General features: G+C 44.5%; 2 protein-coding genes and 1 non-coding gene across 4 annotated transcripts in view; 2 read left to right on the top strand and 1 right to left on the bottom strand.

Annotated features, from left to right (window-relative positions):
- The window catches only part of LOC108001570 (lysine-specific histone demethylase 1A), a 98,262-nt gene extending 93,112 nt beyond the window's left edge, over positions 1-5,150 (top strand). Inside the window, exons 12-14 of one of the 2 annotated variants that reach the window (XM_028668551.2) lie at positions 1,395-1,607; positions 1,837-2,035; positions 2,829-5,150. In XM_028668551.2, the coding sequence (XP_028524352.1) occupies positions 1,395-1,607; positions 1,837-2,035; positions 2,829-3,013 (597 nt within the window). In that variant the 3' untranslated portion in view covers positions 3,014-5,150. The other variant, XM_062081062.1, reaches the window with a different exon arrangement.
- Positions 5,151-6,358: 1,208 nt separating this feature from the next.
- Positions 6,359-6,509, bottom strand: LOC114578016 (U1 spliceosomal RNA). The gene has a single exon (XR_003698575.1). It is a non-coding gene; the product is annotated as a U1 spliceosomal RNA (small nuclear RNA).
- A 411-nt stretch (positions 6,510-6,920) lies between these two features.
- Positions 6,921-25,236, top strand: LOC108001580 (trichohyalin-like). The gene is made up of 2 exons (XM_017062639.3): positions 6,921-8,913; positions 9,335-25,236. Exons 1-2 carry the CDS (start codon positions 8,646-8,648, stop codon positions 10,660-10,662), a joined length of 1,596 nt encoding a protein of 531 aa, XP_016918128.1. The 5' UTR covers positions 6,921-8,645; the 3' UTR covers positions 10,663-25,236.
- Positions 25,237-26,212: the final 976 nt, after the last annotated feature.

Here is a 26,212-nt window from a genome sequence, read left to right as displayed (position 1 = left end):
TCCAGCCACTGATTTATGCCCCCCACGGCCGAGGACGACGATCGAAGTTGTCGGGGCCCGGGAATGAGATATATTGTGATCGGGCGGCGCTCTTTCGTCGCGAGCGGAACGGCGACGTGGCTCGTGTCGCTTCTTACGCCGGGACACGTTCCTTTTACGGGGCCTCCCGTGGTCGCTTTACGAGCCGGCCCCCCCATCCTCCTCCTCCACGAAAAATTAAAGGCTCATCGCCAGGCGAAACGGATCCACCCGATAAAGCCCGGCCACGAATAAATTCGCCACGATTTCGGTTCGCCGGTAATTTCGACGGAATCGATGTTTGGATGCCGTGGGAGAGAATGGGCCCGGGATCTTGCGGTTTAAAGGGCTTGGGGGGTGCTCGCGGGGAGCAGAGGGCGTCGTTTCGAGTTTCGGTTAAATTGGACGTGGGTTTAACCGGTTGGCTGCCGTATGACGCGTCACACTTCGTTCGATGCGCTGTGACGGGGTATGATACGGGGTATATTTCGTGGGTTTTCTCGATTCGATTTCATTTTCGTTTCTTCGAGTTTTATTCAGTGGATACCGCGTGTAACGATTTATATAGGCAGACTTCTAGCATTTCTCGTCGCTGGTTGTCGAACTTTTAACGAGGTCGTTGACTTGATACGAAGGAGATCCGGGAAACGCGTATATCGAACGTTTCTTTCGATTCGAAATTTGATAAGTTTTTTGAGAATCTTTATATAACTCCAACCAGTGTTGAAGACGGTTATACGACGGTCGTACGAATGTGGGCGTTAATATAGAGAATGATGAGATGTGGAGGATTTCATGTTGCCTTTTTTCGAGCGCGACACGAAGTCAATTGGGTTGAAATTCGGGAGGGGGAGGGGTGTATTCCGTCGAGAATACAAGCCCTGAATTTTGTAATTCTCTTAAACGATGGCGAGCACTCTGTAAAGAGAATGATTCATGGGGACGAGGGAACGGAGATAAACGTTTACGTGAGCAACCCTTAAACCGCAGGATTTGCCGGAACCAACGGGTATATAATATTTTCTCCAAACAAGCTTACGAGCATCCACTGCAATCTCCCCAACGTTTCGCGTTGTAGAACAGAAAATTATATCCTATTTAATTGAAAATCCGGCCGGAGTTTGAACCTTGTTCGAGCTTTTCCCGGAATTAGAATTCTTAAAATCCACTTTTCGCGTCGTCCAAGATTCTAATATCTCGTAGAAACTTTCTCCATCATCCCCTCGCCCATCGTCCAAAACTGGAAACTCTCCTCGTCCACCGAAAACTCGTCCGAACGGGGTCGGCTCGTTCGAATGGCGCACCTCGGTCGAGAATAATCGGTGGACGAGGGCCGCTAGGCCAAGGAAGTAATTCCCGGGAATCCGTCACGTCAGGTGGTGCTGTGCTTCGAACGGATCTTCTGGGATCCGACCGCCAATTTGTTCGGCCACGTGGGCAGCACGACCGCGTCGCGTGGTGAGCTCTTCCTCTTCTGGAACCTTTACAAGGCGCCTGTGTTGTTGGCCCTGGTCGCTGGAGAGGCTGCCTGTGTCATGGAGAATGTCAGCGACGACGTGATCGTTGGACGTTGCATAGCCGTCTTGAAGGTAAATTTTTATTAAATCGATCGCTCCTTTTTCTTTTTTTTTTTTTTCTTTTTTTCTTCTCCGTTTTTATCGAATTTATGGAAAAACGAAGGGAACGAACGTTCGTTGATCTGATCGGATCGATCGACTGACGTCGAAAGAACATATGTTTAGAAAAGAGTCGTCGTTCTGATCTGCATGATCCGTATATTGTTCGCGAATAATACATTGTCGTCGTGTTTTTTTCAAGGGTATCTTTGGAAATCAAGTGGTTCCACAGCCGCGCGAGAGTGTAGTGACGAGATGGCGAGCGGATCCATGGGCGAGAGGCTCGTACAGCTTCGTCGCGGTCGGCAGTTCCGGTAGCGATTACGATCTTTTGGCCGCCCCTGTCGCGCCCCCTGCCACCCCTGGCGCACCACCACCGCAACCCAGGGTTTTCTTCGCAGGTAAATATTTAGCCTCCGCGATATTTTCACCGGCTGCCCCTTTCTCGCCCCCTTTGGAGAAGCGGACGAAGTGGACTTTGGAGTCTGCCGGCTGATAAAGAGAGCGCAATTCCCGACGTGAATCGTATCTTTTTGAAGGAGGCCGGGGCTGTGCTTTTCTCACCAATCCCTTTCATCCTCAATAGTACCCTTTTGAAATTGGATTTCACGGTTTCGTGATAGATTTGGGACAAGTTGTTTAGAGAATTCTATCGCGAACAAAAAAAATGAAACAGCACGTGCTGCGATTTTCGATGTTTATCGATGCGATTAAGATGCAATTCGCTCAAATCTTTTATATATATATCCTTTCTTCCTAACAATCCAGATAAATTTTCAATAATGCTGAATCTAAATTTGGCCGCAAAAATTACCTTATAGCGTTCATAAAAGCGTAGGAAAGCTTATTCCAGAAACACAGAAAAATCATATATACAGTACATTTTCTAAAGCATCTCGTTCTCGACTCTTTCACCAACCTCTCGACCTCCTTTTAACAAACCTTGTCAAAACAAAATTGCCTTTCCATTTATATTCTCGCTTATATCTCGGTCCCCTGAAATCGACCAAGGTCGCCATCTTCAAAGAACCGACCCGAGGAGAGAAGAAAGACGAGGGAAAAGAGGAGGGGTGTCTTTCGCTCGAAACGGGGTAACCTCGTCCCTCGTTTTTCCTTTTATTTTTTTTTCTCTTTATTTATTCTCTTCTCCCGTTCGCCTCTTTAACGCGGTCGCGGACCGATCTGTGCTTTCAGGAGAGCACACCATACGAAATTACCCGGCTACCGTGCACGGCGCATTTCTCAGCGGACTACGCGAGGGTGGACGGATCGCGGATCAACTCTGCGGAAGCCCTTACGCCCCACCGACGATGCCCGCTTCCGGTCCAGCGCCCACGGCAATTCCAACCGCGACCACCGGATCCACGACCACGCCTTAGCGTCCTCCCGTGGAATCATTCTTGGCCTTCGATCGATAAAAAATGAAAAAAAAGAAAAAAAGAAAAAAAAAGCGTTACAATATCACCATACGAGTCGATCGATCATCATCGTCATTCTGTTATTATTCTCGCTTAGACGACGCGAAAGAAAGTACGAAAGCTGGAACGGTAGCTGGAATTTTTTCGTCTTCTTCGAAAATTAAAGAGGATCGTTCGTTATACATACATATATATATATGTATATGTATATGTATTTTTTTTCACTCTTTTGAAGGGCATAAAAATTCCAGATACCAGATTCTCGAGGCTCGTTTATCGTGTTTTTTCGATTAATGTAATCGTATCGAGGTTCGATCGAGCCACCAGCAGCACGTATACGAGCGTTCGAGCGCCATCTTACGATTATTATTAGTTAGGGAAATCTGTCCGCGAATAACCATTTCCTCCCGTATATAATAATATCGGACGATCGACGTTTGATTCGTCCTGGTTCGATCCGTCGGTTTTCTGGTTGATTGGTCCTATTATCACGGGAATATAATTGAAACGCGATATAATTGAGAATGGGAGGAGGAGGAGGTGGAGGAGGAGGATTGGCGAAGCGGATCGATTATTAAGTGTATCGACGTGACGTTTTCGAGCGATTCGAGATTTTCGTCGGTTTCGTCGATTCTTACGAATCGACCCTTGGACGAAGAGATCGTATTTATTTTTCAGACATCGTCCGAAGCGTGAGGATACGTTTAAAATGAGGTAGAGGAGTCGAGAAAGATGATCGATCCGAGAATCGTGTCACGATTAACGCACGTCGATTCATTTACACACACATATATATGCATATACACATCCACACATACACGTCGCTACGATCCTCGATATTCTTATCTCCGCTTCTCTTTCGTATTTATTCCGAAGGAGATCGTATCGAACGAGAGGATCGTAGCCGTCTTAGAGATACGTCGATTCATGATAAGAAAGATTCGTGCCTTTTGCTACTACGTTCCATCACGTACATTACACTGTTTAGTCTGTACCATATCGTAGAAATCGTTTCACTGTACGTTTAACATACTCTCTCTTTCTCTCGTATACAATTATTCTTTCTTCCTTCTTCTTCTTTTTTTTTTTTTTTTACTCGCCTCGACACGCTTTCATAATCACGCGCATTTATCCCAAATCTTCCTTTCCCTACATTGTATTATGCTTCCTCGAGATTTCTCGATCATTAGCTACCTTCCATCACTTCTTATCTTCAATTAATCGATTATCGATTATGTTATTATATTTTAGCATTAACGGGAAAAAACCAGAGCGTGCATTTTCGCAACGAGAACAAAGAAAAAAAAAAAAAAAAGAAAAAATGTCCGACGAGGAATCAAACCAATCTTCGCGCATTAACGCGTACAATTGCCGAACAAATCCACATCTCAACCCCGACAACAACGAACGCCCGATCTATTATTATATCTATACGCTCGATCTGATCGATTCAACGCTCAAACCGTTAAACCGTTAAGCCGCAAATACTTTTCCATTGGAGGGATACACCGAAATAATCCACGTAGCCCGCGAGAGAACATCCGCTACGGAGGATGACGACTCCGTTCGAGCCTGATTTCATCGCCCTCGAATCACGAATTCGATCGGTGACCGATTATCGATTATTATCAATTAAGGGGAACGGAATTCGAGGAATCTGCCATCCGATTAAAACCGACTTCGAGGAATCGAATCGCGTCAAGCGCACATACATACACATACAGATACACACGCATGCACACACATACACACACACACAGAGATACGTATACGTATCGTTTTAAGCTTCTCTCTCTCTCTCTCTCTCGTGGATGAGATACTTCGAGAAATAAAACAGAAATAATCTACGTGAAAGCGTAAAGGAAAAGAAAGAACCGTCTCACTGTATACTTCGCCGAGTTGACGATGTGAAAAATTTCTGTATAAGTTATAAGATATAACGCGTGCGCGATGTCAACGTTACACCGCAACACCATGTGCGCAATATTGTACGTATAAATCTGTAAAAGACTAATCGATGAATCGATCGTTGATCGATTCTTAAGCAATGCCGCTTATATTTGTCTTGATTAAAGGCAGAGAGTTGTTACGACACCAACGTTTGTGAACAACCCGTTCGTGTTTCATTCGTGCCGAACATTTTCCCCCGGGCGATTATAACGGCCCTTGGAATGCTCGCAATCGTTAGTCGCTTAGCCACCGTTTCGATGGCGAACGATGTGACGCGGAATCGGCTCGATTCGATCCGCATAAACGGGCGGAGCGAGCGGAACGCCGCGTATCGCGGAGCATTGTCTGATCTGCTCTAGGATCCGCTCTTGTTCGCTCGACCCTCGAGCGGTTCTCCACCGTTGTCCGAGGGACACTTGGGGGGTTACGTTAAGCTGTGCGCAATAAGAAATGTCAATGTCTCAAGAGAGGATTCCTGGCCTGTCACCGCGTCGAAACTAGGTGAGTTGGACGACGCGTGAAGCGCGCCACTCGTCTCCTTTTCTTCCTCGGGCGAAAACTTCTCATCCGGCCTCTTCCATCCGGTGAACCGCGCCTCGTACCCTTTCAACGCCTGCCTCCGCGCCCCCCGCCCCCCCGTAGAGACACGTACGTACGCCGGAAACCGCGGCTTTTCAATCCAAGCCTGTGGCAAGCCGCCGTCGTCGGTTGCGGAGAGTTTAAAGAAGGCCTCGTCGAAGGCGTGTTGGAGGAGAAGTGGGTCGCGTGTTTTTCGCTCGATCTCGGGAGTGAAAGGGAGTGAGATTCGATGACGGCGGATGGAGGAGGTTTTCGAGGATGATTCTGAACACGACGAGGTTTTCGTGGAGATGATTGGCGGTGGTTGTTGGCGAAAGGAGGATGAAAGGAGATGAACTGGGTCTATGGCTCTTTTCACTTGTGATCCAGTCGCGCTGCCAACTGGGAAATTAATAATCGGGAATGCATTGGTGGTTTTTTATATTGCGCAATTTTACTCGCCAGTATTTCTTTTTTTTTTTCTTATTATTATTAATATTAATATTATTATTATTATTATTAATTATTATAAACGATCCGATTTTTAAGGAAGTAGATTTTATGGAGAGAGAAAAAAAAAAATAGTAGGAAAGAAATGATCGATGATCGGTATAATTTCGAATCGTGAAAGATGCTTTTTGAGATTTTTTTTTTGACCGAAACTTTTCCTCGTAAGTGTACAAAAAATTCGATGAAATTTTAAAGTAGAATGTTGTTATATCCGTTTTTGGGGGGGAGGGGGGGAGTTTTTTTTTCGACTAAAAGAATTCTAGAGCGGATTTCGTTGGAAGATTATGCATGGGGTTTGCGTTTAACGCAAGAACCCCACACTATCAAAAATTTAACGCACAAATACTCATGTTAGGAGTACTTACAGGCTTCAGCTTGTGGCCTCATGCCTGGGGGAACCACCTCGTTGATCATGGTATCCCCTACGCCAGGTTAGTATTGTGAGCAACGGTTTCCGGCCCCGTGATTAGCACTCCCGTTATCGTACTCACTTTCGAGAAATCGGCAGAAACGAGACTCCATCCATCGGATATCGGTACGAACTAATTTTGATAATTGAATAACGAATCCGTTATCCGTAATTACAAGGTGGCCGAGAAAAATATATACCGTATATACCTGGCGAAGTTTAAATTATTATTATTATTATTATTATTATTATTATTTCTTCCTTTTTTAGCTGAATTTTTGTTGCTTTATTGTAATTCTAAAAAAAATTTGCGAATCAAATTTGCGAATTTGTTCGTTATTATTTCGTTATATTTGGAAATGTATAATAATAATAATGGAATGTATAATTTAATATGAAAATATTTTATGGACATTTTGTGAAGTTATTTCAAGTAAATTGGAAAAAAGATTTTTTCTTTTTTTCCATTTTCGAAACAAACAAGGATCGTTTATTACGAAATGATTTAAATTATATATGGACAACCATTGAAATTCTAATTGAATTTAATTTCAATTACAGGATTAATACATAAATTTCTCGATTGAGAAATTGCACGATATCGATCGATCCGTTGACGTATTAACGCGTAATTTTATTTTTATCTTCTTTACTCGATCGACCGTTACCAATGTGTCTGCTCTATCGTTTTTTTTCTTTTTTTTTTTTTTACGACTTCCAAATTGTAAAAAATGGTTTCTTACGGAAACCAAGTTTAGAAATTCGAATCGAATACCGAATCAATCTGTCCGAACGAATCGAATTGATTTGATTGAACGAATAGTCGAATTCCAATTCGCTCGTCGTCCAAGACAATCCCTCTTTTCGACAATCGTTCAACAATCGTTTCTTTAGAAATCTGAGCGAAATTTCCACAGGAAGTGCAAATACGCGTGGAAAATCATTCGCACGGCTGCGACACGAGTTGGAACGAGGCGAGGAGCGTGTAATTCTCGAATCGACGCGTGCAACCATCCTCCCCTCCCTCCCTTCCCCGTCTGCCGACGAAATTTCCTGCCTAAATCGGGGATATTGTGAGCTTGATTACTTCGATATAGATATTGCGTTACAGTCATGGCTGGGGGCGTGTAATCGAACTCGGTACACGGAGTCTCGTAAACTCGATGAACTTGAAAGACGAACCTGCCGCCGAAGTCCTGAACTTCTGACGGGGTGCAATGTTAGCACTTTGCCATCGAGTTCCATCCGCCCCGCTCCCTCGCGAAACATCGTTGCCCCCGCCTCCTATTCCACGATTTCCCCGGATAATTGATTTTCACCGTGCAAACGTGCTCGAGGATCGTCGAGCGAGTGCTGCACGCTTCAAAATTTCCTCGACCGTCGAGTTTTTCATCCCCTTGCTTTTCTGCCGATGCAAGAATTAAAAACGAATTTAACTTTGGCGTCCCAACGTTGGAACGAAAAGAGAAAAAATGGAGAAAAGAAAGAAATATCGTGTTGAAGACGATTGCAGAGAAGACAGGTTTAATTTGTAAACACAAACATTCTCAACGTTACGATACTCCGTACGAGAGAAATAAAGATCCTCCCGATTAAGTTAATCCCGTATAACGATCTATATCTGGATGTATATTTTTAGGGGAAAAAAAAAAAGAAAAACTCGCCATCGTAAAGTAAAGACGGAATGGAAGAAGAAAGGGGAAGAGAAGTGGAATCACAGGCACGGGGGAACACGAAACATTTGGCAGGCACGCGAGAAAAACGACCAGCCCCATTGATAGCCCATTAATTCCCAGTAATGATCCAATTACCGCGCCAGAGACGGCCCTTTCGAACACCTATTCGCCGCCTTGGAGCGTGTTCGTGCGCATCAGTCACGTTCCAGGGCATTGAGCAAGATCCAAGTGTACCCGGCCTAACCGAACCGTAACCAGACCGCAGTTGCAAATCAACCCCCGCCCCCTCCACCACCTCCCCTCCCTCCCTTCGGCTCAAATATTAATTCAATAGGAGGCGGTCGTCGTAGTAACGCCGTAAACACCGCCGTTCCCGTATTCCGTCGATCGTCCATCCGTCGGGTCGAGAGAGGATCCGTGATAACAGATCGAAGGCGAAACGAAATTTCTAACCCTCTCTGCAAATCCTGAGCCGCGAAGGAGGGAAATCATGAGTTTCTTCAAGTTGGAGGAGGTGCAATGCGGCCCCCTCAAGCCGAGGAAACGCAACGCGGTTGCCATCGGGAGCCCGAACGTGTGGTGGGGATACAGATTGCAGGAGAGGACCGGTTGCAAGAAGGTCCCTATCCCCGAATCGTACGAGAACTTCGAGGAGGAGAGGAGGAGGGACTCTGAGCACGTGACGAAGATCATGGAGTTCGAGAAACACTCGAACTGGAGGATCAGGAGGAAGGGTATCAGGCAGCACGTTCAGCAAGGTACTAGCGAGGAATATATGGGGTGTTGATCGTCAGGACACGCGGTGAAGTAAGAGGTGCGTGTGTAGAATCAAGTAGTGGCAAGTTTGATTTCAAGTTGCCGTGTAGTTTCGTGTAGGAAATTTGGGAATCGAATTTTTTTTTCTTTTTTTTTTTTTTAAGGAAAGAGAAAAGTGGATAAACAAAGTTGGCGAAGATCACTCGAAATGGAGTGTAGTTTTTTGGCGAAGTTTGAAAATTGAATTCTAACTAAATTCTAAGATCGATATCGCACATTTCTCAAATTATTTTCCCAATTTCAATAAAACTTTTAAATAAAACGATCGATAAGAAAATGAAAAAAAAAAGAAACGCATTATCTCGATAGATTCGTTTTCAATCGATTAGAATCGGATTGGTCAACGAGTGATAATTTCCTCAGGGTTGATGTCTCACGAGGACATGGTGAACGTACGTCGGGAAAAATTGCGAGAGATACTGTTGAAGGAAGAGATGGGGTTGATCCACGAGGTGATAGACCAGGCTCAGCACGGTGACGACGCAAGAATGGACGATATGCGGCGCACGATAGAAGAGATACACAAGGAAGAGGAGGAGCAACGGTTGGCCCTGCTGGCCCAGAAGAGGATGCAGCAATACGTGATGGGGAGCGCGTTACTCCGGGAGGAATTGTCGAAGAAGGCTATAATCGAAGCGAAACAAATCAATCTCGCCCAAATGGCGGAGAACGAAGTTAAGAGGCAGGCCGAGAAAGAATTGGATGATTTCTGGCACCAGATGATGCTGAAAGAGGTGCAGGCGAAGATGCAGAGGGATGTAGAGGAAACGAAGAGGCGTTGCCTCCTCCAAGAGAACGACACTCACGTTTTGATGAAACAGATGGCAGGGAAATCGGCTATGGAGGAGCAGAAGAAGCGGATATGGCAGGAAGATGTGGAGCACACGGCACGTTTACGGGAGGTGATTCGCAAGGAGGAGCTGGACAAGATGGAGAGAGATCGCCAGAAGAAGGAAGAGTTGAAGAAGGAATTGCTGGAACAGATTCGGCTGGCCAAGACGAGGTTGGCGGAGGAGGATCGCCACGAGAAAGAGATGGACCGGTTGAGAGCGCTTATCACCGCCGAGGAGTTGGCCAGGGAGGAGGCCGCCATCGTGGAGACCACCGCGGCTTTCCGCAGCGAGTTGTTGGCTCATTTGGAATATTTGGAAACTTTGAAGAAACAGGAGGAGAAGAGGAACATAGAGATCGACCGGCTGGTGCAACAGTCGCTGAACGAGGCCGCAGCAAGACGCGATAAGGCGGTGAAGAAGTTCAAGGAGGTTAGGCAGAAGCTCATGCAGGACGTGTTGGAGGGCCGCGAGAAACAGTTGAGGATGAAACGCGAAATGGAGAAGAAGGAGGAGGAAGATCGTTTGTTGGAGAAGGAGATGTTGGAAAAGGAGATAGAAATGGAAGCCAAGTTGACCGCCAACGCGAAGAAGGAAGAGAGGGAGAGGGTATTGTGCTACAAGAAGGAATTGGAGGAGCAGTGGAAGTTGAAAGACGAGACGCGGCGTAAAGAAATCGAGGAAGGGAAGAAGATGTATTTGGAAGAATTGAAACGTCAAGATGACGAGTATAATAAAATGATGGACGTTTCGCAAATTGCCGTCTCGCATCCGTTTAAGATTTTGTTGAACGAATGCGCGACTCGTTATGCCGCGGAGAAAGAGGGGAAATGTACCTGTCCTCCTCCGTTAGACGAGTAGAAAATCGCGCGATTTGTATTCTACGATTTCAATTTTAACGATTTTAGAACGTATTCTATTCGTTTATTACAAAATGATATACATATATACATATATACTTGCCGTTTTAAAATACGAATTTTCCCGCTTCGAGAAGATCCACGATCCACGCCGAGTTCCGTTTGAACTATTCGCGCCATCTGTGCCAACGTACGAAAACTTTCTCTATCGTTAAGGTAGAATTCTGTTTCTCGTTCATCGATCTCTTCCCCTTTTTCCTCGTTTTTCTACGGCGCGTATTCCCTACTGGCGCGATATTTAAAAATGCGCCACGGGATCGATGAAAGAAAAATCGCTCCTTTTCATCGCTCCGTAACATCGCTGTTAAATAAACAGCTGCGAAACAACTAACTCGTGGGTCGAAAACAACACGAGCAACGATAAATAAATCCATCGATTTACGAGACAGTTGACCGTAAATCCAAACCTATCGAATTATAACAAACTGATGAAATAAAATTGGCGCAAATGTGTCAAACACTCGTAAATAATCTCATCATCGATGCGAATTATTTTCAGCGACCGATTAAAAATATCGTTTTTCTTTCGCGACGGCAGATTTATACTTGAAAAACCGATCGTCCTTTTTTATCTTCTTTCCCCCTTCTTTTATTTTTAACTTTATTCTTCTTTGTTGTTCCCCCCTCTCCCTTCTTTCTTCTAAAGAGATACAAGTTGGAACCTCTTTCTCGTCGAATCCTCTTGCACACCCGCCTTCGATCCCTTTCACGTGGACATTGACGTGCAAATTGACACGCAGATTGGATTAAATAATATAACTTGTGCGATCGGTGCGCGCTACGCGTTAAATTAGCCGCCGTTTCGTTCGATTATCGGAAAACACGCGAAGCGCGATGGAAAGGAGGGTCGATTTAACGTGCGCGGTCAAAAAATTAAAGAGGAATTAATCGAGTCGAAGACTCGCTTACAAATAATTTAATCGACGCTTCGATTTACTCCGTTTTCAAAAATCTTATCCCGATAATTAATAACCCCTTTCGAAAATGTATTCGAAAATCTATTGGAGTGTTATTATCATTTTTTTTTTACGATTACATTTACGTCACGATGGGTTATCTGTTTACGATCCCCCGAACACCGCTCTCTTTTAAACGTTTCTCTTCGAAACAGCGCAGATATTATGACGTCGTTTACCTAACTTGCATGGCATATTATGTACTACCCCCGCTAGTGCTTATTTTTTACCCCCCTTATCTTCCCTCGGGCTTCTCCGTATACATTTTCGAAAGCGTTGAAGGTATTCCAGCTATTCCTGATAAATGATACAATCTGTGCCTCTCAATTTATATAGATCTCACCTTGATCAGCCGACCAAGATAATTTTCACGAGGAACATTATTTTTACATCCTCCCTTTAATTTCTTTTTTTATTTTTTTTTTCCTTTCTCGTCGAATCCCTTTAACGACGTATCGAGAGTCTTACGTTTGCATTTTTCTCAAGAACGATGTCGCAAGGAAGGAACTTACCCTCGATCCTCTCCATCGAAAATAGAGAAGATAGTTCTCCACGAGACGCTTTTATTTAAACCGCTTTTAACTTTTCCAACTGCTGGCGCAAACTCGATTTCCCTTTCTAGAATCTCCGCATCCCTTGCGATAGCTCGATAAATCGAGGCGGCAATCCAGCTCGATGCAGGCCATAAAAAATCCAACCCTTTCGTCGAGACGAGAAAAGCTGGGACGCTCCCCAACATAGCCCCATGTATATTAAAACGTATCCCCGTGGCTATATTAAAATATTTCCGTTCGGTCGGCGAGCTCGTCCCATAATTCCTCCACCCGTGACGTCGCGTAGTTGCGAAACCGTTCAACGGCGTGGAAATCCGGAAGTGGTTGGCGCGGGGGGATGGACACGGGCCCCAAGTCGAAGCTATTTAACGCGGAATTTCAACCGCAGACACGGGATATGAATACGGATAATATCCGTGATTGTCGTCGTGTCTAGGAGAAAAGCGATTGGAAAATCACGATTTCGGGCAGGGGAATCATTCTGGTTTGAGTGATTCCAAGTGTTACAACGATTCGTTCGATTTTTCTAATTTTTTTTTTTTTTTTTTTTTAGCAAGTCGTTGCAATTTTGTTTCATAATTTTGTTTGTCGAATTGGATAATTGTTCGTCGAGTAATAACAATGGAATGAATTGTGCTTCGATATGCCGCAATTCTCGACTGTTCATCTCTTTTCTTTTGGTAGTTTATTTTCATCTGAGAAGAGAAGATTCTTTGCTCTTCCAGGAGCGTTTTTACTTTCCTATTATTATCTTCTTCTTTTTTTCTTTCAGAGAGATTTCATCCTTTGCGTGTTCTCCCCCTTGCGGGAAAGATTAATCGATTAGATAGGGGAAGAAGGGTTGCGAGGCAGTAATTTATATATATATATATTTTTAAAAATATCAGTTAATTAGATTTTGAATTATTTTAAAAATTTCAAAAATTTGGAAAGATTTGGGATATTTTTAAATATTCTCGTGGTAATCGAATATTCTTAGTAGAGGAGATTGAATAATTGATCAGTCCCCGGGATTCGATAAACAAGTTTTTTAAACTTGCAACGAACTCCATTAAGAATTCATTAAAAGATTTCTCCGCGGAAGATCCTGATTGGCCCCCGTGACTCCATTTACTACGTGTACATTAAAATATTCACCCGGACCTCGCCATACCCCCGCCTCCCCGTCGATCAGGTTAATCGATTTAGTCGCTCTACTTAACCCTTTGCCAACTCAAAAAAAAAAATAAAAAATAATAAAAATCGACTCAAAAGACCTTCGTTACAATACCCGACTACCCATCCCGAAGATTCATCGTTCTATCCTTCAAAGATAATGGCGTTAAGCGTTTCGTTACGTTACGTCGAATCGCTCGTGTTTAACTCTCGTTCGTCACACGCGACGAGAAAATCTCCATCTGATGTTTTCTCCAATTAAATCGAGCCGACCGTCTTCGTGAAAGCCACCGATTGTGAAACTTTCGCCCTTAACGAAGGGCGAGTTAAACCGCGCTCGATTCCAACAACCGCGTGCATCCGTTCACGCGTGTGATTGATCGAACTGTGTGCATGCGTCGCGGTTTGTCGGGGAGGGATCACGTTTGTGATCTCGATCGCTTCGAGCCATGCCCTGGTGGCGGGCAGTGCCCATTTTCTCCTCGTTTCGCTTCGGTGCCCCGAGGCGGCTGCACCTGCACCCGCGTGCGCGCTTCTTTCTCTTCTTCTTCTTCTTCTTCTTCTCGGACTAAAACGGAATAAAGAGAAGGAGGAGGAGGAAAGGATTATTGTCGAGGAGGGGACGTGGTAACGGGGACGAGGATAAGATAATTCTTCTGTTCGCCGGGGAGGAGAATGGAAAGGGTTGTTTAATTTTCAATGCACAGGAAGTGTATCCTCGCGCAAGCTTGAGCGGAGCGAGTATAAAATCGAAGGGGGAGGGGGAAATATCTATTTTTCTTTTCTTCGGGGAAAATGAGGAAGAAGAGAGATCCTACATAAAGTTAGTTTAATTTTTTGTTTCGTAGATTCTAATTCTCTTTCCTCTCAAAATCGAGAACTCGCTTGCCAAAGATTGTTGGAGAGATGTGTCGTTTTTCTCGACGAGACACGCGAAAGACACGAAACGTGGCGACTAAAAGGGGGATGAAATTTAGATGGAAGTGACGAGAGAAAGGAGTAAATATCGAGGGAAGAGATAAGGGAGGTCTAATTGGGAAGACATCGGATAAACGTGGAGGGATGGAGAAAGGTGAAAAATTACGGAGGTAGATTTATAAAAGTACATAAGCTTTGTCTTCCTCTGCTGGACGATCTGTCCTTAAAAGAGAGATAGAAAGAGAGAGACTTCCATCGCAATCTACTCCCGTGTAATCCGTAGGGCGCCAACTTTCCAGACACCTACTCGCTGTCTACGAGGAAGATGACTCGAGACTTTTGGTTTGGAAACAGTCCATCGGTTTCTTAATCCCTCGGTTCTCTTAACCTGAAAATAAAAGAAAAAGAGGAAAGAAAGAAACGTATCCAATCTCATCTAGCACGATAGAGTAACAAATCGTTATCGACCGACGAAATCTTTTTTTAATCCTGTAATCTTGGTGGAATAAACTCGAGAAGGGAATAATAATGAAAAGTACTAATCGTCAACAAGCGAAACGATCGAAGAGGGATTCCCTTCTCGTCGTCTAACGGGGAAGGATCGAAAGGGAGATCGAAGGAGCAATTATATAGGAGAGGATCAAGGACACAAGGACGAAGAAAAAGGAGACGGGCGAGACGGAATAGGAAGAAATATGAAAAGGATGAAAAGAAGGGGAGGGGAAAAAATAAAAGGAGAAGCAGACGAAGAAGAAGAAAAAGAAGTGGAAGAGGAGGAGGGGGAAGGAAATGGGGTCCAGGACGGGGATTGCGGACTCGAAGGAGCGAATGGACCTCGCCCCTGGGGATGTTCTTTTGACAGTCATGTCGCTGTCGTCTCCTAAGGTCCCCCGGCGGCGTTGCATTAATCTTCTTCTTCCGACCCCGCCTTATTGAAAATTCTACAGAACGCTTCACAGTTTTTGCCCCCGGTCCGCCCTTTGTACCCCCGCCTACACCTCCGGGGACGTCACCTACGGAGAGGAGGATTCACCTGCGGAGAGAAGAGAGTCGATCGTCGCGGCTTCCGTCTTGTCTCGTCTCGCCTCGTTTCGTTTTCCATTGAAAACCTTTCTATTAGGGAATCGGTTAAATGCCAATTGCCCGAATAATTCGTTGCCAGTGATATCTTGAAAATTCTCGACGAATACACGAAGGAACTTGGAGGAAGGAAAGATCCGCTGGACGAAGAAAGAATTTACTGTAACCCGTGTTTGCCAATGTTCCGGATATTTCGGATACAAGTCGAAACAAGTCTTAGTTTCGAGATAAAAAGATTCTTGGGATTTTTTGCGTTCGGCATCTTGATATCTCGACAGAAAAACGAACACCGACCTCAAAAATTCTATAAATTCGCTCGTGTTCTAAGATCCAGGGGTGTTTCGTGAACTTTTGAAAAAGGATCAATTTATATAAAATTCTACAAAATCCATGATGTTCTATGAGAAAACTCATACCCTTTTTATTTTTCAATCTCGTCCTATTTCTTACTCCATCCAGAAATACGGAGGAAGCAACGATATTACGTCGAGTCGGCGTTCGATTAACGCCGGTTAGATCGTCGAAAGTCTGATTCCTCATCTTTTCGTGTATACAACTTTCGACTTTTCGTTCGTTCGGTCGAGAAGAAGAAAAAGGAAGAAAGAGAAACTCGGTGGAGAATAATTCGGAGAAGATAGTGGACACCGAGGATCGTTAATCGCGGATCGAGACGATGTTTTCACGCGTATTCGCGCTCCACTTTCTAATTCGGCGAGACATGGCCGCCGTTTCTCGCCACGCATCGCCTACGCCCCGATACGAGCGCTGCCACGCCGATTTCACGCCTTCACAGTCATCTCGAGTGTCCGTCTCTTCCCACTTTCCTCCATCCCTAATGCACCACCGCCCGAACACGCTTGACTCGGCCGCGAGACGTCTCGGCCGGGCATCGAGGATGTTTTGGAATTCGGTGTGGGGATTCGAGAGCAGATTCTGTTAAGAGTAGTATTGGAGGAAGGGAAAGCGTGTTTTAGTGGAATCCGCGCGAGCGTGGATTTGGAGATAATTGAAATATTTCTCTTTTACGGGTGGGAAGATTGAAATTGGAAAAGTGGAATTCGCCGGATTTCCCCGCCGATAAAATTGGCAAACCGTGAATGATTCCATTATGCGTATGATGAATTAACCATCTATTCCGATCGAATCGATTGTCTAATTGTCTAACGGATTCTGTTCGAGTTTTCATCTTCTCTGTTCGCATCTCGGAATCGTCGCAAGAAGAAACTATCGAATACCGTCGAAATATCGATTCGTATAGAAGAAAATACGTGTTCATGGTATATTTGTAAAAAAAATTAGCTCGAAAATAGATTCTCTTCTTACGAGCACTTATTATTTCTTCCCAAATTTTATTTGATCAAATTCGTCCGATCGATGCACACTTTCGATGTTTGGGGAAAAGGCGTGGAAAAAGAGTATGGTCGATAAATTTTATCCAAAGGATCATCGGAAGAAAACGGCGAATATCTTTACCGAGCAAACAAGTTTAACTTTGTTTCAAAAAGTTCAGCATTCGCAAAGACAAGGCGTCGATTACGAATCACGAAGCCGAAATTTAAGAGAAAAGCAACGTGATCCAAAGCGCGTGTTAACCGTGGAATCGTCGAGGCGTGACGAGCACGGTTTTGAAAATTAAATTTGGATCTTGGAAAATGGGTTTCAACTTCTCTCTCTCTCTCTCTCTCCTCGGAAGAGACCCGCAAAGTTCGAGTTCCTAAGCTGTGCGATGTTTGAGCGAGAAGATGGGGAGGGGGAGGGGAGCGAAGACAGGGAAGTTGCGCAACAAATATTCTCATTGTTAACTTTGCCAGCTATTCCACTCATCAAAACGTTACATAAGGGGTTGGTGGATGTAACGCGACCCTCTAGTTTTCGCCTCTCGTTAAACGTTACGAAGTTACGGGGCGAGCACGGATTTTCCAAAAGGTTATAACTATATAGGCTGGAATTGGGAAAATTCGTTTGGAAAATATCGCGATAATTATCCCCTCCTATATTAACTTTCGTCTGATAATGCTCGCTCGTTAAAACGCGACGCTCATCCCCGCTCATCTCATTAAAATCAAGAATAATTAAAACCGATATCGAATCCTCAAGACACACAACATGCAAATTTAACGGTTCTTCCATTACATGGTTCGTGTATAAATAATTCTATTAACCGTGAATCCTTTTGGTTTATCACAATAAACCGGGTATATACGATTAATTTTCGAATTTACATTAATGGTTTTGGATCGTGTTTTTACATACGAAAATTGTATAATTTTCGGGAGAACATAAAATAATTAAATTATAATTTGCTTCGTTGCTCGGTTATTTCAATTATCAATGTCATTCGATTCCTCGCGAGGAGAAATGTTATGATTTCCAAAGTAGAAATGCGCGATATAATTAGATATTAATTGTAACGTCACGAATTTCTGAAGTAATTAACCCAAATTTTGCCGAGCGAATATTTTACTTTGAAAAGATATCCATCCCATTTCTCGAGGAAATCAAACTTTTCCCCCAAAAACCAATTAAGAATAACGATAAAACTTTTCGCGGGTTGAAAGAATCATCTCAATTGTTGTCCGAATATTTCTTCGAAAAAACATCAATCGATATCCAGCCCCCCTTCCATCCATCCATCCCCTTCTCAAGAGAATCAAATTTACTCAATTTTCAACATTAGCATCAACGGCAAGAAATCTTCTCAAATCTCCAGGATTCAATCCACGCACCTTGAACCGACATCCATCCTTCCCTCCCAACGAAATCAAACTCTCGTTTCCTCTTCCGTTCCAGAATCCACGGGGGCAACGAGGAAAGGAGCGGATCCACGGGGCGCCCGCTCGTAGCCGCGTTATCAATCAGTCTTATCGATAGAAGGTCCTCGACCCCCGTGGTCTGGTACACGAGTCCCGTCCCTCGACGTCGCCGTCGTCTCGCGATGCCCGATAAGCTCGTCGCGACGTCGTGACTCGCGGGAAAGGACGTGAGCAAGGGTCCAGGGGGCGAGGTTAATTCGGCGTTAATGCGCCGGGAAATTGGTAACGTTGCTCCTCCTCGAACGGGGACCCAATTTTCCTTTTTTTTTTTCTTTTCTATTTCTTTTTCCACGGCGAGTTATTCATCATAAAAGAAGGCCAGGTTGACAAGAAGGAAGGTCGAGGACGATTAATTTTGGAAATGGAGAGCGTGGCCTCTATTCGAAGGAGAAAAAGATTGACGTTGTAATTGCTCGAGGGGATGTTCTCCTCTCTCTCTCTCAGAAAAATATCGTTTTATTTGTTTGTTGAAGATCGGTTTGAGAATTCGTTGCATTTATCTTTGGATGAACAGAGACTGCGGATGTTTGTACGAAATTCGAATGTACGAACGAAACGTGCATTGGCTCTTGGAAAAAAGTATCTGGAGAATCGTTGCACGGGAATCAGGCGCATTAACCCCTTTGCGCATCTCGTGGCGAATTACTTTTTATCGACAAGCAATTGTCGATATGTATGTATAAATGTTTTTTCGTTTTCTTTTAAAGGATCGAAAAGATTCTTCTTCCTTTCTTTGTTGGTTAGAGAAACTCTATCAATGGAAATTCTTCGTCTGTGACGAAGAAGAAAATTATTACCGCGGTTAGAATGTTTTACTTCTTCACAATTTCCCATTTCCGCTATTATTTTAATATCAGCCACGTCTTGATAGAATATCGAATAATTGTCCCAACGAAATTGGAATGTATGGAACCTTTTTCTCCCGAACATTTTCCCTTTTTTTCTTTTTTTACTTTCCTTTACAAACGACGTACCATTAATCGTCGAGTCAAGAAAGCAGACGAATTCAAGAAAAGAAATATTCCCCCCTAAGAAGAAAAAAGAAAAAATGGGAACGAGACCTCTCTCATTGATACGCTATCGACGAGACTTTTATCACCGGGGCAAAAGACGAACGGCGTTGTAATTATTCTCCCATGAAAATCGTTCGCGGTCTCGTCCTCGAGTGTTTTAAATCTTCCACCCTTCTCTCGCGACCTCCTCCAATCGTCCTTCCCCCCTCCAGTTTTCCTTCCTTCCTTTTTTTTCTTCTTCTTCTTCTTCTTCCAGCTCGCCGGCTCGGTACATCATGTATTTTACATGGACGAGTCTTCGACGAAAACGAAGGACGAAAAACACAGGGCTACATCTCATGGAAATAGGATGTATTTACCCTTTCTGCGTGCTTGCATCAATCTTCCCCTTGGTTACTCGTTTTTCCCCTCCCTCGACTGATCAAACATCTTTTCGCCAACTTTTGCGCGAAAATATTGGTAGAAAATTAGGGATAGAACGGAAAGGAGAGTAAGAGAATGACGGATTTTTTCGTCGCTTCGAATTTTCATCTCCTCGGTCCACAGTTTTTATCTTCTCCTCTTCTTTCAAATTCGATTCGTTCCGTTTCGAAATCGAACGGAATATACATGACGTAACGCTTATGTTACAATCGACATGGTTAATTAACGGCCTTGTGTGCGCCGCACGCGTCATACATAAAGCGAACGGCCACGCGTTCCGATCGTCATTAACGGATCTCCACCGTGACTCCTCGTGTCTAATTACAAGTCTTACCGCGCCTCCTCCCGTCCCATTGTCCGTTCAATCCAACATTTCTTGCGGGCTTTTGCCGTGTCGACTGCCAATCAAAGTGACCCATTATCCTGGACGATCGACGTTCCCGCTCCTGTCACGTCCAACCTTCACGGATTCGGACAGCTGATCCGGGCGGAAAAAGCGAAACAAGATTGCGTACACCGCCACCGTGCGCGTATCGTATATTCTCTCTTCTGTTCCAATGATTCCATTATTATTTTACTCGCGTTCGTATAAAGTAAAATTGCTCCGTAATTTTTCACATTGAAACGATTATCGCACAATCGATATGTCAATCGATGTATAATAGAAATAAAAATTTCTATGCTCAGGATTTAGAGAAACGAACACTTTGAAGTTTCTAAATAATCTTCCAGAGAAAAAATGATCGGAAAGAGTATCATTTTTATCTCTCAACGAGACACGAAGAATATACTCGTATTTCCAAATACGTTCTCTCGCTCGGCGTTTCAATTCAATTAGCCGAGGCGTCAAAGTAATTTTTAAACGAAGGTCCATCGATCACGATCAAGATTCGTTCTCGTGGACGGATACGGAATAGGTGGATACCGATTAGTCGCGAATCTTACTCAGTCGCTCGATCGTCCCGTTAATTCCGCCATCATCCGGGTATCGAGATTAAGGAGATTCGAAGCCGCGCTTAATTTGAGAACCCTCGTTCCCCCGTCACGTGTAAACACACGACGACCCTTTGGGCCAGATTTCCCATTAGATTAGAGAAATCAAAGGCTTACGCGTCTTGCAACCCCCCGTTCACCCTTTGAAATATGCACAGACCTCCTTACCCCACCTCACCCTCGCGCCTTCGTGGAATTTTCTGTTTAACGCCATCCACGGATTCGCCCCTCTGACGGATGAAGCAATTCTCCTAGTTTCAATGTCTTCCCACTCCATCATTGTCTCCTTTCCTCCAAATCCCGAGATCTTTTAAGAAAAAAAGATACTTAGGAGACAGGGAGAAGGAAATCTCCACGAGTCCTCTTTTTTTTTTTTTATTTATAACTATTACTCGTGACTGAAAAGGTGTGCGCGTTTAATATTTTAAGATTAAAAGCGGAATAAAAATATTCCGTAGATTTCTTTTTTAAGTTCGCTCTTCTCTTTGGAATTGAACAATGTGTCAATTTTCTTGCTCCTGCAATTTCTAACCTTTTATGCGGGATATTTTCATATCTCCCTGCTTCGATTGTTTATTCCAGTTTCCACCAATTTCGATCTCTACGGATTTCAAGAATATTTTGTATTAAAACACACGCTGCGAAACACGTATCGCGTTGTTGATTAAAAAAAAAGGAGAGAGAACGCGATCAACGATCCAATTTTCAAACGCGAAATTTGTTCAAAAAAACCTGTAAATCTGTAAACTCGACGGCGATCAATTCCTCGTGTGACGCATTGAAATGGCGGTTTTCTTCGACATCGTAGTTGAAAAATAGCCGACTATCGATTCGAGGCGGCGTTTGTTAATCGTCGACGAGAAAGCAATACGTTCACGCCGTGTGTGAAATCGACCGATCTTTTCACCACCATCTTTTTTCCTTCTTTTCCCCCTCCCCCTTCATCCTTCTTGGACTTCTTCACTCAAGATCCGTTACGATTAATAATATCCATCCACCCCCCAAAAAAGGGTCGCGTGACAAACGAAAAACAGGCGAGAAAGGAAGGGGATCGTTCGCTCTCGACGACTTGACACATTTTGCTCCTCACGCACCTTTTTTTTCTTGTTTTTTCTATCTAGAGTCTCGAGAATCTCTCGTTCGAAGATCTGCAAGATTTCTGCAAGATTGTCTTTTTCTCGAGAGGATGCGGAGAAGTTGAACTCGAGGATGGGATAGCTCGATTTATTGTGGATATTGGGATTTTTGCAAGATCTCGAACGTCGATTCCCGTCTTTGTAGAAATCTTCGTCATTCTCGAAGCAAACAAACAGGCTTCGTTTTTTCTTTTTTTTTTATTTCGCGATTACAATTTAAAAGTATCGAGTAACTGAAGGAAACAACGAGTTTCAAATATTTCGAATAAAATTAACCGTTTCGAACAATCGAACGGAATCGATATTTACACATACCCCGAAATTCCAATTCCAAATAATCAAACAAAAATAAATCGGCGTGCGTGGTACGAGCGAAACTCGAAGCTATCTAGGCCACAGATTACACATCGGCAACATATCCTACTTTTATACCCTACATATTTCTATCATAGTCAAATATAACGTTGAATAAAAATGTCTACCGCCTCCTTTCAATCTCTTCGTATTTCTCTTTCTCTCACGATCGAGACAAAAATCATGATTGGTTACATCGATCCACCTGGCCTCTTCCGGCCCTCGTTCTTCCGCATCGCGTAACACAATGTCGAGGTACACGTTCAAATAGCATTTTCGAGCACAAACGTTTCCCCAAGTTCTCCTTTTTACCAAGAAACTTTCGAGTAAATATTAATTTCAAGGAAGAAAGGAGGTATTCGAGCGTCGCAACTCGAACCCGCAACCTTTCCCAAACCCAAAAGTGAAAGGTTGGAAAAGGTCCTTTGTTAATCTCGCGGTCACGTATATGAGGGATTCACTCGAAAGGAATCTTGGCCGGAAACCGGCTACCTTAAATTTCGCCAGGAACGTGGTGAATGGAGCGGGAGAACGGTAAGCGTGGAGAATTATTTAAAACGCCCTCCTCCCCTCCCTCCATCGATCGATCGAACGAACGCGCGAGCCCTCCCGTTTCAATTTTCCCTCCCGAAAATAATGGGGGCCGGGATAACAATGACGATACCCGACAATGACGCTCGAATTACGAATAAGAATAAAACGATTATCGAACGACGGGGGCATCTCCTCGTCAATCGACGGCCACCGCCGCCAGGAATCGCGGCCTGCTCGATAACGTTATCGATCCGCGATATCGGACGCGGCACGCGCTTGCGTGCCGCCGCCGCTTCCGTGCATGCGGAAGTGCACGCGTCTCGCGCTTTACTGCACGAGCCTGATCAATCGCACGCGCGTCGCCCATGGGGGGCCAAGGAGGGGCCAGTCATGATTCTCGCCCCTTTGAATTCGATTCTCGAGGAATTAAGGGAATTAAGGGAGGGAGAAGAAATCGAGGGGTTTGTCGGGTCGAGGGTGATAGGATAGCTGCGTGGATCCTCTTTCCTCGTTTCATTCTTCGTTTCGAAAGAGCAGAGGACGTGAAAGGATGCGTGGAACGATATATAGGGGAAAAGGGGAGGGAGGGTTGTTCCCTTGTTCGAAGAGAGGGGTCGCGCGCGCGGTGTTTAATGTTTTATGCCTGCGTATATATCCGCGTCCAACTTGAGACGGGGAAGGGAGCTCTCCATCCAACCGCTGTTATATTTATCACTCTGCTCGCCACCGCTACTTCCACCCTGTTATCGGTTAAATGGTTATTAAATGAATCGCTTTGGAACGAGCACCCTTCCCCGTCTTCGTTCTCTAACTTGGCGGGTTCTTTCCGCGGGTTCATTTGGCTGGAAGTTTTCTCGATTGTTGTTATTCGGGGTTCATCGATCAGCTTGTTGGTTGGTGGTGCACCAAAGTACATGAATTATTTTCTTTATATAAAAATTATTCGAATAGTAAGATATTCGCGTATCTTTTCGCGTTGGAAAATATAATTTTATGAAGGAGGAATGTGGGACAATTTACGCGATTCTGAGATCGTTGAGCTGTGGCACGCTGCGTCGAGTCAAGAGCGAAGAAGTCTGGAATTTGCATGCGTATAATGGTCGAAGGAGGGACGCTTTGATCAGCCATCAAGAAATAAAGGGGGAAATTCGAGCGGACCCCCTAAGTCGAAATTGATTTTGCCATTTTGCCGCGCGTTCTCATTACCGCGCCGCAGTCGAGCCTCGAGCGAATCGCCGATTCACTCTCGTCCTTAATGCAAAACCGATTACCGAAAGTGGCCGTAGAAGAAGAAACGTAATACCCTCCACTATCGAAACACCGGATTATCACCGCGTATCGCTCTTTCTCTGCAGATAGAACTTGAAAAGGAAAAAAAAAAAACATACAATTTTTAACCAATGCTCGAACTACCATGAAACTAAATTCAAAGTTATCCTGTCGAAAAAATTGTATCAATTTTTCTTTTGTATACGCGATTTTAATCTCTAAATAAACAGCGAAATCGATAAACGTCCACTTTGTATAGCATGGACGCAATATACGCGAGCCAAGTGGTTAAATCGAATTTGCATTCGTCTTTGCTCTTCACTTTCTCTTATCCATTCTACATCCACACGCACATAATCGAACAGGTATAGCAACGAGTGCTTGCCTCCTCTTATTTTTCATTATCTCTCGAAAAGTCTCGTGGAATTTCGTCTCTCTCCCTCAACCATCCGCCACCGGAGAACAGTGGAACATCTCGGCAACGATAAATTCGTTGGCCGTAAAATCGAAAGACAGGGAAGATAGAGAACGTGTCGAGGCAACGATTCGTCGCAAGTTTTCTCGGAAAGTGAAACGGATCTCCGTCAATTATCGCGATTTCACGTCGTCGTCGTGTCGTCGTTATCGATTCCCCGACACTTGGACGCGAAGGAATCGATCCGTGGACGTCCGAAATAAATTCGCGGTTTGCGTCGTTGCGGACGAGGGTTGCCGCCGCCCTTTGCCAGCAGACAAGAAGGGGGATGCCCGTTGGCCCGACATTCTATTTACCCTGGAGACGCCGATATTATGCAATCGATGGCGGCCCCGTGTCTTGGCGAGAACCCCATCGTTTCGACCGTCGCCCCGCCTCCCGTGTTTTTCCATGTTTATTTACTCCCCCCGTTTAACCCTTTTGAAGTCGTGTTTTCTCTACGGATGTACATTCGACCATTCGGTTAACCGACCGAACTTTTCGCATCGAGGTGGAAAATAGAGGATGAAAAATTTCTAATCCCTCCCCGTGGATTAACGAGTGTAGAAGAAATTATACAAATTTTCGCCGAGAATTGAACGTAATTGTCACATCGAGAAATAGTATTTATTGATCCGGTCATAACTTGTTGGCGAAGATTGAGATTAAACCGACGAAAAAATGGGCAACGGCCCATAATTTCCATCCCATCCATCGATATTCGAGCAGGAACTTGTCCATCTTCCTCCGCAACCTAACCGTTCATCAATCAAAGCCGTACGTGCATTTAACCGCGGAATCCCACCACCACGGGCTAATCATTATCCTCCACGTCGTTTGCGCTTCATTCGCCGAGTGAAAAACTACTCGACCGATCCATCCTCCGCTCCCATCGTCGTCTCACGAGGAGGGGAGTCGAAATTTTCGCTGGAACGGCGAATTCGAATTGCTCCATCCGTCCCGAGGGATGGATCCTTCTTCCACCGATCTCGTCCAACTCTCGTCTCGTGGAGGAGAATCGTTCCACCGTATTCTTTCGACCGCGATATAAGCTATAGGAATAAGTTCGTGCGCATATTTGGCTGGTATCGCGACCGATATTGCACCTCGTCGTAGCTCCCCTCCGTCTTTTTGGGAATCTTGTGGGAATTCCTTGCGGAATTTGAAGAAATTTTTTGAGAAAGTATCGTCTTAATTTTCCAAGCATTCTCCATTTACATTATCGCAAGAGAAATAATTTCCCCGATAGAAACGTTATAAATATTTCTCAAAGTTTCTCACGAGTCGAATAGAAGAAACATCAACGAGGATTATAACGTTTCGAGATTGCAAATTCGCGTAATATTTATCGTAACAGCCAACTTGCCAAATCGATCCGTCCAAGATTGTCCCCGGACTTTCTCATTCTCCCCTTCCTCTCTCGCTGTTTCTTGTCTCCCTTCTCCTCCGCCATTCCACGGCGAAAACGCATAACGATAATTACCCCGATTAAGTCTTTAATTAAGCCGGGGAACGCATTCCGGGAGTTCCATCTTTCCATCCGCCTGGAGGCGGATTCCACGGTGCAGCCCGTGCCCAACCGAACCGAACCGAACCGAACCGAACGTCGATTAAGATATCCCTCGAGTGTGGATAAACCCTCGAGCAAGAAGAACTTTACTCGCCTTGATCTTGCGCCGTTGTTCGTCGCCTCCCCCTTCCTCCATCGTCGAACGGACGTGGTGTAACGGTGGTTAGCAAAGCGGGCAAGAAGAAATCCGCTCGATGGCCGAGGAGGACACCTTAATTACGGCTCATCTTATCCCGGGGGTCGTCGAGAGAGACGGTATCGTCGTCAGA

The sequence above is a fragment of the Apis cerana genome, linkage group LG10, assembly GCF_029169275.1.
Source record: "Apis cerana isolate GH-2021 linkage group LG10, AcerK_1.0, whole genome shotgun sequence".
Classification (NCBI taxonomy): domain Eukaryota; kingdom Metazoa; phylum Arthropoda; class Insecta; order Hymenoptera; family Apidae; genus Apis; species Apis cerana.
Note: the sequence above shows the minus strand (reverse complement) of the source record. Positions and strands in the feature narration are given on the sequence as shown.

Coding starts and splice junctions, on each gene's coding strand:
- LOC108001580 (XM_017062639.3), top strand. CDS start 8,646: ATGAGTTTCTTCAAGTTGGAGGAGGTGCAATGCGGCCCCCTCAAGCCG. Junction 8,914..9,334: donor CAGGCAGCACGTTCAGCAAG/GTACTAGCGAGG, acceptor TAATTTCCTCAG/GGTTGATGTCTCACGAGGAC.